Source organism: Lolium rigidum, chromosome 4 (assembly GCF_022539505.1).
Source record: "Lolium rigidum isolate FL_2022 chromosome 4, APGP_CSIRO_Lrig_0.1, whole genome shotgun sequence".
NCBI classification, from domain to species: Eukaryota; Viridiplantae; Streptophyta; class Magnoliopsida; order Poales; family Poaceae; genus Lolium; species Lolium rigidum.
The window spans coordinates 262,450,898-262,467,561 of NC_061511.1; the positions used below are offsets into that span (position 1 = coordinate 262,450,898).

The window sequence follows — 16,664 nt, forward strand, 5'->3', positions numbered from 1 at the left end:
ATATATATGTGCATCCTCTACTTGCAATTTATCTTTTTACAAAAAAAAATTGAAGCCCAGAAGACCCAGTGCGTATTTTCAACGTGCATAGGACACATTTCGGTTAATTCGTTAACTATGTATCCCTCAAAAAGAAAATTCGTTAACCATGTAAAAAACCGAAATTTCCTAAATTATTTCGGTTTGTAAGGGGGGAATCTACCAATCTTAAGAACAACAGATCATTTTATCAAGGCTAGCACCAGTTCACTAAATAGAGACAATATATACTAGGAGTAACAAGTCTGTAACTCACAACAACGATGAACCATGCCCTCTTCTCTATCAGAGATGATAATTGGCATCAAAGCATGCTGTTCTTTCGCAGAATGTTCATTTGGTACGTTCCCTCTAAAACGCATTTACATCACAAGGAGACAACTAATAGACAGCCATATAACCTTGCATTTTTCTCTTTCCAAGTAATAATGGAGAGAAGCAGGAAGCTATACACCTACAAAGTGGTAATGAAAGAAAAGAAAAAAAAAACTCTAAAGGGCAGAGAGAGGATAGAAAAAGAATACACGATTGTTCAAAACTTTAAGCCATCCAGTGTTGCCTCAATAGCAACGTACGCCAGTGGTGAAGTAAGGGATGAGCTCATAATTATCAATCCAATTGTATTTCTTGCAACTGTTCATGCTGCCCATTCATATCATTCACGATAATATGGACTCTTGGCAGCTCAGGGTCTTTCTTCGGCGTGTCTGCCATCAGCTTGCCGTTCCCTTTGGGTGACTCCACTGTACATTCACTTTCCATCTTTTGTGTTCCTCCCTGTTTCCCATCATCATCCACGTTGGGTGTCTCTTCCCTTTGATCATGAGTGTCTGTAAGCTTGGCATCTGTGCAGTCACTAGCATTGTTCTGTTTTCCCTGAGAAGAATCGATGCTGCCGGGTCAGTATATAACCTGGTAAAAGTATAGGTACAACCTGGGTTGCGAGAATGGAGGATTTGCTCAGAATTTGAAGTCTAACCAAGAATTCACATTGCTGCCATTTGAATATTATATCGTAATAGTTGAGATGATAGAAGTTTATACTTGTACTAGACACTAGATTGTAGTAGATATAGCTTTTATCTCAAGCACAGGGATTATCTCTATTGTTTAGTTCCCTTCCAACTGGCCAAAACTGGTGTGGCCATAGGCACTCAGGTCTTTGTCTATTGGTCAGGGTAAGTTACCTTGCTCTTATCACGCCAACTCAGTGAAAATGGTCCAAGTAAGTTTATTCTTTTAGGCTGTATCTCCTCATCTTGCACAGATTCTCTGCAGGCAAATAACAAACCCAGTAAATATCAACATTGGGATAACAAAAAGTATTTAACTCTTTCTTTCAGATGGGAAATTAAGTAACTCAAATTCACTATCACAGTAATAAACTTTGCTAATCTTGTGGTGGGGAATCAAACTTTTACAGCAGAGCTGCCATAATTGCACATTAGGAACCTTATATAGACAGCACCAAAAAAGTTCAGAAGTTCCGACAGTATCAAGAATAAGATCTGTAAATCAACATGGATGTGTTTCCAGGTTTAAGCAGAAGGCTGCCTGGTAGTACAAACATCTGAAGATGCAAGACTGAGTACCTTGGAGAAGGCAAAGGGGAAAATGCTTTCTGCTGGCTAGACTGGTATTGCAATGTGGCCTCCAGCATTGTTTCTGCCATTACAGCTCTGTTCTCCATTTGCGCAAATGAAGCCATAGCTTCCTCATACTTCTCCTGCACACGTGTCGTGATCTTAGTGAGTGTATAATATAGTAATAAGGAATACGGCAATCATAGAGCTGACTTCATTGCATGTCAATTCTGACAAATCAATCATTATTCCCATATTGACAAGAAATGAAGTATGCCTGAGCCATCATACCACGTTTCCTCTCAGATTCCCCAGTGGACATGTACCGAAATATAATACAACGATTCAACTCAGGGCATAGCAAATCTACTACTCCCTCCGATCCATAGTAAGTGTCGGAAATTTAGTACTAAGTTTTACAACTTTTGTACTAAGCTCCCGACACTTATTATGGATCGGAGGGAGTAGCTATAACTGTTTCCCCAACAGGCAAAGGTTTTGATCAGGCACGAAAGAGGAACAGCTTTTAAGTTTTGAACTGCTTAGACGCCTGTTCTCTTAAATGATATCGTCAACTGTTATGCTACTTGCCAATTTACAACAGTAGATGTTCGTAAAAAAAAACTCAGGAGATTAGAGTTGATGGCAAAATCAATTAGAACTACACCGAAATCGGTAATCAAGTTAGTTAACTCAGGATATAAGTACTGTTAGCCTGGTATATTTGGCAAGGGTACTAACCAAGTTGGCTGTAGAAAATGGCCAGCTTGTATCTAATAGCCTGGTATATTTGGTAAGGGTAAAAAACCAAGTTGCTTAGAGATCTTTTGAGTGTAATATTGCAACTATTTTGAAGAAGTGTATGTTCTTTTTGGTCTAAACGTGGGTCAAAATCTGTAGTACTCCCTCCGACCCATATTACTTGTACTAAATCTGCGACAAGTGATATGGGTCGGAGGGAATAACATAGTGTCTCCATATCAATTTCTAGACACTGATGCTACACTGAACTGACCAGGATTTCGGTTAGTTCAGATGGAAATAAATGATGCCTAAGAAAACCAGAGATGGTCTGTGCAGACAATAGATCAAGTTGGCTAATGAACCTGTAGCACGTTAGCAGCGTATCTCTGGGCAGCAGCATCCTGCTCAGCAGAGATGCGTGCTTCTTCTGCATATTTCAGTTCTTGTTCCACACGCATCAGTACCTTCAATATAATTCCTTGTTAAATATGTCACAGTAGAGACTAGAAACATACATTTCCTGAAGCTATACCGACTGAGGACTGTACCTGAAACATTGCTTGCTCCTGTTCCTGCTTGTCTGATAGAGTCTGCTTTAGTTCAGATAAATCATGTTCCAACTGCTCAGCCTAAAACAAAGATGTCGTTATTTGCACAATTATTTTCTTACACGCCAACCTCGATGCTAGACTGGCAGGGGTTACAAATTGGTGGATGGTTATTACAAAACTAAGTGCATATGCTACAGAAATATTGCAGAATTTCTATCTAGTGAGATGGTTATTTGAGGTGCGTGTATTTTAGCAAATTGAAATACAAGCTTAACTACAGAACTAGGAAAAAGCTATTTCTGTGGCATAGCTGCATAGGTGTTAATGCTGAGCTATAAAGTTAAATATTACTGACAAAATGATAAGTATATCTGGCTATACCTTTGCACTTAATTGGCGTCTATTGTCTTGCTTAACCATTTCCATCAATGCTGTCTCTAGTTCATCAGCTCTGAATGGTAAAGGAATAAAAATCATTACAAAGAACACTTACACTGAGCGGAAGGTATTCCACTGCCATGAATGCACCCTGAACAAGTCATAAAGAATGTTTGCGACAAAAAGAAACAACCATATAAAGGCATCTTGCATTTCACAGTTTCAATGACTCAGAAACAATAGGTAGCACGTCACATTTAAATACTTGTGAAAGAATTCACATCTGTTCACAGGAGGCAGGTAAATAACTAGGTCAGGACATCTTTTCTTGAACATACAACTAGGTTGAACGTATATGGGTATAATAGTCATGTTAAGTGTGTCCAGGTACATGTACCCATCTCTGGCCTACTGATCATGACAAGGCTCCAGACACACTCCATCTCTTGCTACTGGGTATGTGGTGATACGTGTTAAAAAGTCCAGCCGGTACGTATGTATGTGGTGTTAAGCTTCATGCACTAGCCAACGCAACCCGAGTCAGAGACAGGCTCAACAGGCATATACGTGCCTATTCGTGGACTCCGAGGGGGCAACAACAATTTTAGGATAAATTGCGAAAGCCAGGACTCGAACTCGAGACCCTGGGCTCTGATACCATGTTAAGCTTCATGCACTAGCCAACACAACCAAAAGTCCGAACTGATGGAAAGGGCTAGGCAATCTACTTATACACTTCAACATGTGGGAATGAACATCGCCGAAGAGTCCACACATATAGCTGAAAAAATATTTCCCTGGAAATTATCTAGAGATGACCCTTCATTTGTCTGCACATGATCCCATAAGCATGCATGACTCAGAAGTCCTTTTGGTTTTGTGAGAGATAACAATTAAAATGTAGCCACTGGAAAAAAGCATAATCCCTTGTTAAGATAGAATTTTAAGACTATTTTTATGTAGTTTGGTTTGCTGGTTACGACATGCTTGTGTAGACGCAATCAAATGCCATAATCAACTAAGTCTTTCAACAGTAAGCAAACAAGAAGAATGAAAATAACTACAAATAGTCAGATTCCAGTTTCTTGTAGCTGAAACTAGGTTAGTGAAGTTTAGGTTAGCAAACAAGAAGAATGAAAATAACTACAAATACTCAGATTCCAGTTTCTTGTAGCTGAAACTAGGTTAGTGAAGTTTCAACTGTCTATGCTGTGAGATACCTGGGATTTACCAGTTTCAGAACATGTTAATGAAGAAAACTAGACCCCCAAACAGCATAAAGAAACCAGTAATATTTACTTGAACAATGACAACTATCTAAAAAGTGGAGTGGTCACATAAGATTGTTCCTTCCAGTAACCTAGAACAAACTAAAATCATCAAACGTGGAAACTGGATCCAACATGCCTAAGAACAATTGTTTCAGCAACCTGAGACAAAAATACAATCATGAATATGTAGAAAATATACCTGAGAACAGCTGATCTTCTCTCCTCTAGCAATCGGCATAACTCAACCTTCAACCAGGTGACCTGCAGTAAACAACTAACACGAATTAGCAAATTACAGCAACCACTTGTATTGTTGAGCTACTACTAAAGGTAGAAATAGAAATGACAGGGTCACAGGCTGCAACTGCTCGAGTGCATCTTTATCGGAAAAAAAAAAATACTTCAGCACAGTAGTAAAGCTTGGACTATAGGATTGAAATGGCAACCTGGTCCTTTGGATCCGGCAACGAATCAATCTCAGAATTGACTGTCAGGCCACCATACATATCATCCATGTCGCCATAATCACCCTCTTGGTTAATATCCCCATCTGCGTCATCACTCATTTGGTCTGCTGAATTATTTATCGATACCAGCGGTTCAGGCTCACGTTTGAAATTATAGAGCTTTGATGCAAGAACATTGTCTTTGCAGACACCTAGGCCTTTCGCCCTTTCTTCCATTGAAGATATAACAGATGGCCGGTGTTTGTTCCTCAGATCTTGCAATCCTGCTTCATTTACAGACTGATATCCCATGCGAGCTGTTAGGACAAGCTGGCTGCTGTCAAAAGTCGAGCCAGCTAAAGACTGCAAAAGGGTAACCGCATCACCAGCATCCTTTGTAGTCACAAGTGCAGGGCCTGCAATTAGCGCAACAAGTCAAGAATCAATCTCGGCTCAGTTCATGAGACGAATTTTTTGGGGTATCTATGAAATATGGTACAGTAATGTTTTTTTTTTGGAAAGTACGACATATGAAAAGTGTGCTTGGTACCGTAAAACTCCAGTAGGGCAAGGGCTGTCCGGAATAGCATCACACGATTCCCATCGAACAGAAGCACATCCCATACACGGAGGACTGAAATGTTCAAGCAGTACATACCAATACAGTATGTATTTGTCACTTTTTTAACACAAAGCAAATGCATGAGAATTTTATACCAGACATTCGGTGCCTATGTACAGGTGGCCAACAATAAACATAACTGATTATCAGACACCACAATATTCATAGTTCCTATGTACCCCATAGACATCAATTGTAATGTGAGAAACATGACAATGGTTGTTTTCACACTTTTTAGGGAGGGCTGAGGGCTCACTTAATCAACTTCTCCCTGACCTCCTCCTTACGAAGATTATATGGATCTGCATCATCGACTTTTGTTCTATTGCATAGATGTTGCAGTTGATATAATAGTTACTCCCTCCGTCCCAAAATAATTGAAGTTCTAGTTTTCTCCTAAGTCAAACTCCTCTAAGTTTGACCAAATTTTGTAGAAATATGCTACTATTTACTACATCCAATCTATATAGTATGAAAATTCAATGAATGATGAATCTAATAAAACTAAATTAGTGTTCTGGATGTTCATATATTTTTCTATAAATTTGGTCAAACTTAAAGTAGTTACTTAGGACAAAACTAGAACTTCAATTATTTTGGAACGGAGGGAGTTCATCAGATTAATGTTGTTCACATGTTCACTAAGAGTGATGTTGGCTTGGACTAAATCATGAGACGTCAATGAGCTTTGTTGAAATAGAGTTAGCTAAGGTAGATAACTAGAAAATGTGCTTTTAGAAGCGATAACTGTTGAAAACATATAAGTTAACACTAACCACTCTCCCAGGGAAGCACATTGGTGAAAATGGATAGAAACCATGGTCCAGTAACCCATGCAACTTCAAGGCCGAGGTAGTCCAAGTGATTTGCTGCATTGAAACGTATGTTAAGCCATGAATTATCATTTTTTTGAGTTATTAGCTAAGTGAGTCTCATCGCACCAACAATGTATATTTGTAATATGTTGCTAACCTAATTTCGGGAATTTCTCATGGACTAACTCCTCTAAAACAAGCTGATCCACCTGAATGGATACCAAACATTAATTTTGCATAAACGATTATCAAACTTGGAATTTCAAGCACTGGCATATGCAAGCTTTGCAAAGAAACAAGTACCTGTGACTCAATCATTTCTTCAGAAAAGTACCCATCAAAGTAGTCATCTATAATTCCTACCAATGTCCTGTTATACCATCAAGAGATTTAATATACTATTCAACTGAGCAATCTTGAAATATTAGAAGAAAAAAAGGCTGCAACCCTAAACCCAGATAAGAGTAGAACAAATAGTCATGGTGGACGTACCAAAATGCATTTTCTTCTGGCATCAATAGAAGTAAGAGTCCAGCAAAGAAGTTCATCGCCTACAGTATTATTCAACAAAGATATTGTTGCTATGAGAAAAGTTTAAAAAATGACAAATTGTAAACATTTGTCTACTAGATCACTGTAACACCATAATCTGAATGAGAGACCTCTACAGTCACATGCATTATATTGGAACAATTGAGTAATAGGTTTTGTGTTCAGTAGTGGTGTATGTGACTTGGAACACAACAACTTTACTTCAAATGTTATTTAGAAGCTCGAGAGAAACAGATAACTTCCAGCACCATAAAGAAAATAATGTGGGGTGGCATTAATGGATACACTTACCTGACAATAGCCAACTGTTGGATTGTGTCTAGCATAAGCCAGAAGCAAGCGTCTCAAGGCATTTCTTCCATCCTCATCTAACGCAGGATGTCCTGGAAAAGTTCTAGGCAAGTCCTATAAGAGGCCAGATGAGTCAGATTGGATTATGTTAGCTTCCCAGATGTTAATTATTAACGAAAAGGATAATACTTCTCCATGACAATGAAGACAAACGTTTACCTTCTCTATTTGCCCTTTGCACTTCTCAGAGGAAATTTCTGCAAATACTTCCGTTTTTTCATTGACACCTTCTGAGGCCAGAGGATCTGAACATCTGCTATCTTCCAGTTCACCTTCCGAAGCAACCAGACAATCATAGTACCCTTTTACTCTGCGAGCTTCGACACCAACAAAAGCTTGCCACAGCTGTCACCAGGAAAGCAAGAGACTACTGAATGAGTAGGCAAAATCCAAAATAAGAGACATAAATCGAAAAGCTATAGGAAACAACATGCTGTACCTCTCCTCTCAAAGCCATCGGCAGTCCACCATGGACAAGACACTCCAACTGATCCTTGAGGGAGTAAGTTTCTTCTTGACTCATGTTGCCAGTTTCAGCATTCGCACTATCACCTGAGTGCACTTCCTGGCTAGGGTCAACCTTATCGGCATCATAGAACTCATCGTCCGAGTCCCCTGACACCTTGGCCTCTTCAACCGTCACAGGATGGGTGGACTCCTTCGGCTGCAACCTGACAGCAGATGAATGCTTCTTCTCAACGCGCAGACCCATCATATGCTCGATGTTGCCCAGGGATGGGCGTATTGGCTTCCATGACTCGAACTTATGCGGCCCTTGGGCACTCTTCTCGTGCAACAGTTGAGAACTCCCAGCCTCATTCTCCTCAACAGAAATTGCAGCTTCGTCCACGGGCAGTGCAGCGTTCAGGCCCTGTCCAGGCGATTCGGTCCGCCTCTCCAGAAAGCTCTTCCATCTGTCAGATCTCTCCTCTTCCTCCTCCTGCAAGAATGCGTGCAGCTCGTCAAGACCAGACAATGCATAGGGTAATTCTGGCGTGTGTGTATTGTACTACCTTGTAGATGCCTGCATACTCCTTGTAACGCTGCAGGTGCTGGGGCCGCACTGCGAAGCCATAGGCGTCCCTGGTTCAATCACACAACATCAGGAAGGGAATGCTGGCATTGTTTACTGAGAAACGCACACATGAAAGCTATCTCTGGTTCAACCACACATCATCAGGAAGGAAATACTGGCACTGTTTACTAAGAAATGCACGGATGAAAGTTCGAGGCTCTACAAAATTTGCTACCAAACAATTATGCTCGGTAGAAATGACAAACTGACAATGTCGCAACTCAATTGCAGAATGGTGTACTTGGGACAATCCTAAAACTCGTGGCGACACTTCCATGGAACCCCCAGATCTTACTATCTAAAAAAAGGCAAACATCACTAAACTCCGCAGTTCACTCAATGCCCGCAACCAACCTACCTGCAAAGCACAACCTACGCTGCCGACGGTATGGGTAGGGGATCCAGAGAGGCACGCGGTGCTTCGCCGCTCGGTAACGCTGAAACAGTCCTCGGCCCATGCGTTACCCAATTCCGCACGGCATTACCCCCAGAATTTAGCAAACGAGACCCGCCCGACGCGGCGTGCCGCATCCACGCCGCGCCGCGACGCGCCGAAGCGAGATCCCCGGCAAACGAAGCATGTGGAATCGAAGCGGAAATCTCGCAGCGCACAAGGAGAAGATACTTGGGGCGAGATCCTCGGTGTAACGCCCACGTATACGCCAAAATTCGGGCGAGGCGAAATTTGGGAGTGCGCGGGCGTCGAAACCAAGCAACGCGCCCCCGAGAATCCCGAGGAGAAACCTCCGTGGCGGCGGAGGGGCGGAGGAGGCAAGTGGGGGGAGCGGGGAAAGGGAACGAACCGCTTGTGCTCGAAGGCGATGAACGGGAGGCTCTTGGGCTTCATCTCCTCCGCGCACTGCCGCGGCGGCGGAGCGGGAGCGGCGAAGTGGCGGTGACGGTGGCGGTGGCGGTGGCTTTGATCTGGCTGGCCCCCGGTTGGGTGGGGAGGAAGGAGAGCGAGATGTGACGCGAGTGGAGTGAGAAACGGGGGGGACTGGACTCGACCAGCCTCGTGGTTGGCGCCGCGCGGCTTTTCTGTTTTCTCTTGCCTTCGTCGTGGTTGGTTGCTGGACCGTGACTTGTGTCCGCCGCGACGCCCAGGCCGAGATCCCGATCCTCCGTGCACGGGCTCGGGCTCGTGTTCGTGTACGGGGTCGTGCTGCCCCGGCCAGCCGATCTGGTCCGCGAGCGTGGAGTTTTTCCTTTGTTTACGGGCAGCGTGGTGGCAGCACACCCTTTTTAATAAACGGTGAGAAGTTCCCGTGTTGCTAGTCTTTTTCTATGGTGAAAATGGAATTACACCGGCGATTTGCTTTGTGTTTGATTCGATGCTCGGAACAAAACGGCTCCCCGGTGCATTTGCATCGGTGTGGACATGAAATTCGAACAGCTTTCAAATGTTCTGCTTTTTATGTCAATCCCAAATTTCTGCACTTCCCCTACCTAGCAGACGACCGGTTACAATTCGGCAAAGCCGGATCTTTCTCCGTCCGTTGCTGCGCAAATATTGCTGCTCTCGTCCATCTTTGTACCGCCCTTGCTCAACGGTTTTTCCCGTCCGCGCCCTGACTAGGTGCTTTGGTTTTGTTCTGGGTTTTTCGCGGCTAGGATTTTTCTCTTTGTGGTCTTTTCTTTTTTTTCCCAATTTTAGTCTGTCGACGCGGTTCGTCCTATGCCTAGCGGGGACGGAGGAAAGGGCGAGCGGTGAAATCAGCGATGTGCCCATCCACCTCGATGTCGGGCCGATAGCTCCTCCGTTGCACCGCTTGCTCCGTGTTGTGCCACTTCTCAGCTCCTCGTCGTGTTTCCCAAGCTCCCCTATTGGGCATCTTGTCGTCTCTTTGTTGTGGTTGCGGCATGCTGGTCGAGTAGTATATAATGGGATAGCCCTTGATTTTTTTTTTTTTTGCCTCAAGATGGTAGTATATGGTGTCATGCTGCTCTATTTTGTCTCTGGGATAGCCCGTGATTTTGTTTGTCTATGTGGAATGGATCTAAAGATGTAGATGATGCACCCCCATCAGGATTCCTGTTGTGTTTGGAGTCTTGATTGTCTGATTGGTTCTTTGGAGTAAATCTCGGCCTTTTTTTACCACGGTGGTATAAAAATGGCCACAATCCAGGCAAACCCCTAGCTTCCATTGTGCCTCTCCCCCAACCCCGTCTCGTCTCCTTCCTAGAATCACGTCTCATCTCCCTCTCCCAATCCCCTTCTATTCCACTCCCCTGCTCCTCCGCCACACCCATCTCTTGCGGAGTAGCCGCTAGCCCATCTCCTGGTCGAGCTCGCCGAGCGGCCGCCACCTAGCCTCCTCGTTGAGCTCGCCAAGCCTCGCACTTTATCCTCTTCCATGTCGGTCGTCCTCACCTGCAGGAAGTGCACAAACCTCATCGTCTACCCACTGAGCCCCACCAATGAGGTCCTCCTTCACTCAACTTGGTTAGCAAGAGCGTCAACGAGAGGGAATCACACTGGTCTCGGGTCATCGGTCCTCACCTGCAGGCCATCTGCTGCATTTTGCACCCGCAGCCTACACCAGTGTTGCTTGGTCCCGATTCCATCAAGGAGGATGTCGATGAGCCATGCAGTTGCCTACCCTCCAATGCCTCTTCTTCTCCATCGAGGGCGTCGTGTAGTCGTCGTCATCCTCGCGTATTGTAAATGGCACTAGGGGTGGAGGCTCGACCCCTGAGGGCATCGGTGACAAGAGCGGTTACATGGTGAAATGGGAAAACCTGAATATTCTTGTGTTGTATTTCAAGCCTACTTTTTTTAACACTCGTTGATTTAGGTAGCAACTGGGATTCCGGTTAAGCCATAAGCCTAACCACCATATGTGGGCCATCGAGCTTGCCCTAACTAGATTATGACGTGGGTATATCTATTTAGCATACCCCCAATAAACCTGGATATATCGTTGTGCCAATCCAGTTCCTAGATTCTCCGACGCAACCTACATCAATTGTATCATCAACTTTGCTATCCCCATGGATGATACCGGGAAAATACCACGACATTTGGCGGCCACAATGGGGCTCATTGCGTCAGGAGTCATGGTGCAAGCGGGAACACTCTGAATACAATTCATCCTAGGACAAATCATTCGTTTAGGACACTGGATTTTATCTTCGAAAACACTGGATTGAGCTCGACATCGCCAACATTCTCATCTAGCACAGGCACACCCGTCAACATCACAAATTTTCACCAGGATGGTGGGCACAAACAATGATATCCTCTTGACGGTGCTTGAAGAAGCCTCCGACTCGGAGGAGGATGAGGAGGAGAAAGATGAAGAGGAGTTTGCACAAGTTGTATGTGCATGGGTAACGAGTGGCATTAACGCTATAGAAGCTAAAAACACAATAACAGCCACCGTGTCGGGGGGATGACCCCCGGTAGGTCAAGGTTATGGCAAATATGCCAAGATAAGATACTTGTAAACCGGATTAAAAGGCAATCCGGATTATGAAAGTTCGAGTTAAGAGATTACTAGTTGGTACGGTCCAGTATACCGGGAGGGGTGATACGTCTCCAACATACCTATAATTTTTGATGTTCCATGCTTGTTTTATGATAATACTTACATGTTTTACTCGAACTTTATAATGTTTTTATGCATTTTCCAGAACTAACCTATTAACAAGATGCCGAAGTGTCAGTTCCTGTTTTTTGCTGTTTTTGGTTCCAGAAAGGCTGTTCGGGTAATATTCTCGGAATTCGACGAAACGAAGACCAAACATCATAATTCACCGAGACGGACCAGGACACCGAAGGGGAGTCAGAGGGGAGGCTCAGGCCCCCACACCATAGGGCCGCGCGGGCTCGGGCCCGGCCGCGCTGGCCTATGGGGAGGGCGCCCTGGTGCCCCTCTGCGCCGCCTCTTCGCCTATAAGACCCCTTTCGACCTAAAAACGCGATACCAATTGACGAAACTCCGAGAAAGATTCCGAGGGCGCCGCCACCATCGCGAAACTCCAATTCGGGGGACGAAGTCTCCGTTCCGGCACCCTGCCGGGACGGGAAGTGCCCCGGAAGCCATCTCCATCAACGCCACCGCCTCCATCATGCTCCGTGAGTAGTTCCCCCATGGAATACGGGTTCTAGGCTGTAGCTAGTTGGTATTCTCTCCCCCATGTACTTCAATACAATGATCTCATGAGCTGCCTTACATGATTGAGATTCATCCGATGTAATCGGTGTTGTGTTTGTTGGGATCCGATGGATTGTTACATTATGATTAGTCTATCTATAAAGTTTATGAAGTTATTGTTGCTGCAATCTTGTTGTGTTTAATGCTTGTCACTAGGGCCCGAGTGGCATGATCTTAGATTTAAGCTCTATACTTATTGCTTAGATTTTATCTACAAGTTGTTTGCACATGTCTATGTCCGGAACCCGAGGCCCTAGAGTGATAGCAACTGGGATAACTGGAGGGGAAGGCTTAGGTATGAGGATCACATGTTTTCACGGAGTGTTAATGCTTTGCTTCGTGCTCTATTAAAAGGAGTACCTTAATTTCCAGTAGATTCCCTAGAGACCCGGCTGCCACCGGCTAGTAGGACAAAAGATGTTGTACAAGTTTCTCATTGCGAGCACGTATGACTATATATGGAAAACATGCCTACATGATTAATAATCTTGATGTTCCGTCTTAATGCTATTTCAATCCTATCAATTGCCCAACTGTAATTTGTTCACCCAACATTTGTTATTGGAGAGTTACCACTAGTGTAGATAGCTGGGAACCCCGGTCCATCTCTCATCATCATATACTCGTTCTATATGTCATTGGAAGTAGTATCAACTATTTTCTGGTGCCATTGCTCTCATATTACGCTACTGCTGTCGTGTTACTTGTTACTACTGCTCTCATATTACTTGCTACTTTCACATCACCCTCGTTGCTAGTGCTTTCCAGGTGCAGCTGAATTGACAACTCAGTTGTTAAGGCTTATAAGTATTCTTTATCTCCCCTTGTGTCGAATCAATAAATTTGGGTTTTACTTCCCTCGAAGACTGTTGCGATCCCCTATACTTGTGGGTCATCAAGGGGTATGCCGGAGCAAGGGAACTGGCAATATCTAAGCCGGAGACACTCCTAGGAAACCAAAGTCAGGAAGGATAAGAAGACAAGAGTTCGCTTTACTCCGGCCAAATCTACTTGGATCTGGCATAGCCACAACGGCAACATGTCGGCACCCTAGTCAAAGATTCCCTATGAAGCCAAAGAACACGAAGGAGCTAAGAAGGTCAGCTTTAAGCGAAGCTCTGAAGCCAAAGCAGCTTGATGACGAGAAAAGCTACCGTAGGCCGATCAAGGGGCATCACCAGACAAGGGCCGCAGAAGGGAACGTCATGCCTGAAGCTAAAGAAGCTTTATAAAGTAGGCTTAGCTAGGCATAGATTCCCTAGGGTTCCTTCCCTTGTAAGCCACCTCTCCCCTATATAAGGAGAGGGCCATCCCCCTTGTGCGGGGAGACACCTTTGTTGGCTAGTTTACCGTACACTTCATCTTCAACCTCTGGCCCTAGGCTAAGTTCGAACCTTGTAGCTCCCCGTTGAGAATCAAATACAAAGAGTATGTTGGAGTAGATCTTCCTGTTCGTGCTCTCCCTTTCTTAATCCTCCCCTCCTCCGGTCCCCTCGGTACACATCGGCCCCAAGATAAGCCTACCCATGGCATCTGTTGTATCACCATGACGACACACCGCAAGAAAACTTGTCACAAAAAGGTGTATTCCTGGTATGTTTCTGCAGGAGCTTTCAGGTGGCAACAACAAACTGTATCATCAAAACTTGGTATGTTTCTGCAGGAGCTTTCAGGGTCATAACCATCTTCTTGGCATGTATCCATGAAGTCTTTTAGCTCACAGGGAACTATTCGAGCATTGGAGCACGACTCAATCCATTCGAGGACGCCTATGCAAAAGAGAAACACCCATTCAAAAACAGAGTTACAAAATTAATCTAAAGGACCAATTAAGAGTGGACTATTAGCTCCACTTAGTTCGCACTACACACTCATCTATCAATCTATGAAAAAATAGATCAAGAGTGGAACATACCAACGTGGTCTTTAGACGCATAACATGATGATAAACAGAAAGATATGACCACAAGAGCCTCTAAGAATATAAGGCTTGTCATATTCTCGGTACGTGTCATGAGGAGAGTCACAAGAATGTTTTGTGGTGCTATACCCTGTAGGGTCTTCTCTCCTGGGGTGGAGCTTGAACAAAATCTCAGTGAGACGAAGCTACAAAATAAAATGCAATTTTTTTGTTGGAACACCAAATCATATGATAACAAGAAGCTGAAATCTGTAGCATTTTGAGAAACTTATATGATTAGATTGATCTTGTTCATTTGTTTGAATAGAACACAATTTCATTTGTCTAAGATTGATGCACATGCTCTTCTTAATTTTGTTGTTAAAATTCGAGCAACAGGAGAGGGGCTGCACATGAAGAGTGGGTTCTTCGGTTGGACTGCTTGTTCATTAGCATCACAATCACCTCCCTTTATACTGAAAAATGAATCAATTGTTTTGCTGTCGACCATCGTGACTTCTAACTAGACAGTGGTAGAACAAATCTATAACCGACAATTTCAATTTACTACAAAATCTATGACCTAGCTAGAAATTTCCCCAATTCTAAGATGCAAGAATCAAAAGTAACAAATCAAGAAGTGCAATTGGGACTATGGTACTAGGAAAAGAGGAAAGTACCACGGGAAACTGGGACACAGGGAGAGGATTGGCCTCATAGGCCGGCCGGAGGGTAGCTTGCAAACTGCAGTGGCGGAGGCAATTCGAGCTATGAGTGATGAGTCCGTGCTGCGGAACCTGCTTTTTTTAGGGTGTAGTCGTGCAGAGGAACCTGCTTGCTTTAAGGGTAGCAAGAGGAACCTGCTTGACTACTCGCTGGGACAAATGGGCCCTTATGGCCTCGTGGGCTCGAACAGACTACTGGGTAGCACAAAAACTGATTTTCGCTGGGGGGCCGACCGCCCAGGTTTTGCCCCCGATAAGCTCCGGCGTTGCTCCTGTGTCTATTGCAATTAACATGTACATCAAATTTACATGCGATTAGATTAGAATCTGATTGGTACAGAATCGATTTGGACATCAATCTATATATATCCTAGCTGTTGCACATCAAAACAATGGACAAAGGTGTGGAAAACCAAAGTGCCGAGCAAAATTAGAGTCTTTCTTTGGAGTTTAGCACATCACTCCATGCCTACAAAGTCAGTTCGCCATCACACGAAAATGTCAACCACGGTCGGGTGCCTTTTTTTGTGCTGCTGTGAATGATGAATGGAGGCATTCACTCAGATATTGCACAACAACGCATGTGTTTGGGCTCTGATCGACGAAGACCTCACAGAACATATGAGTATAAACCAGTGTGGAAATGCTAAAGAGTGGATTCTCTTCCTTATAGATACTCTATCACACGAGAAATTCACGGAAGTAGTGGTCTCTCTTTGGGCAATTTGGAGTGCCAGACGCAAGGCTATTTATGAAGAAATTTATCAAAGCCCCCTCTCGTTTTTTTGGTTCACCACAAACTATCTCGCAGAACTGAATATTGCACATTCGAAGAAATCAACTCGGGTAGAGTCTACAACGACTAGGATGGCTGCTACACAATCAACTACTTCCTCGCTAGCACCTCCTCTGAATTTTATCAAAGTAAATGGTGATGCTGTTGTAGTGAAACATGGCAACATAGGTGTTATTGTAGTTGTCTGTAGAGATGCAAATGGTTTATTTCTCGGTGCCTCGGACTTGGCTGTCCCTAGAATTTTCCATCGGTCCACACTAGAGGCTATCGCCTACCGTGAAGGTTCTTTTGCTAATAATAGTGTTCAAGTACATGTTTGGGTCTCTTTTTTCTCCATGATTCATCTCTAAGTCATCTTGTGCGCTTGTAAATTTGCAATAATAATAAGTCATCTAAAAAAACATATATTGGCATATACATAGTGGCATGTGGCGAGACAGGGACCACCTTATATGCTAAAAGACCCTAACATGCAGAAAATTGTTTATACCCTGGTTTATTTGCTAAAAATACCCTTGAAATTGTACGTTTTAGTACTTTTGGTCCTCCTCAATAATTGACAAGAGGAATAATTCTTTCGTCAGTGCTCCTCATTTATTTTTCTTGCCTATACATACTCCCTCCGTTCTGAAATAGTCTACATTCTAGCCTCAAAATTT

At 43.8% G+C, this 16,664-nt stretch overlaps 1 protein-coding gene across 1 annotated transcript; it reads right to left on the bottom strand.

Moving 5' to 3' along the window:
- Window positions 1–376: 376 nt before the first annotated feature.
- On the bottom strand, window positions 377–9,295 carry LOC124707644 (rab GTPase-activating protein 1-like). Its single transcript, XM_047239308.1, has 18 exons — window positions 9,231–9,295; window positions 8,366–8,435; window positions 7,792–8,292; window positions 7,512–7,697; window positions 7,293–7,406; window positions 6,942–7,000; window positions 6,753–6,819; window positions 6,607–6,658; window positions 6,411–6,503; window positions 5,563–5,646; window positions 5,013–5,428; window positions 4,766–4,827; window positions 3,299–3,368; window positions 2,915–2,995; window positions 2,729–2,830; window positions 1,632–1,765; window positions 1,227–1,311; window positions 377–915 (listed from the first exon to the last, which is right to left on the bottom strand). The coding sequence occupies exons 1-18, from the start codon at window positions 9,272–9,274 to the stop codon at window positions 649–651; spliced, it is 2,487 nt and encodes an 828-aa protein (XP_047095264.1). The 5' UTR covers window positions 9,275–9,295; the 3' UTR covers window positions 377–648.
- Window positions 9,296–16,664: the final 7,369 nt, after the last annotated feature.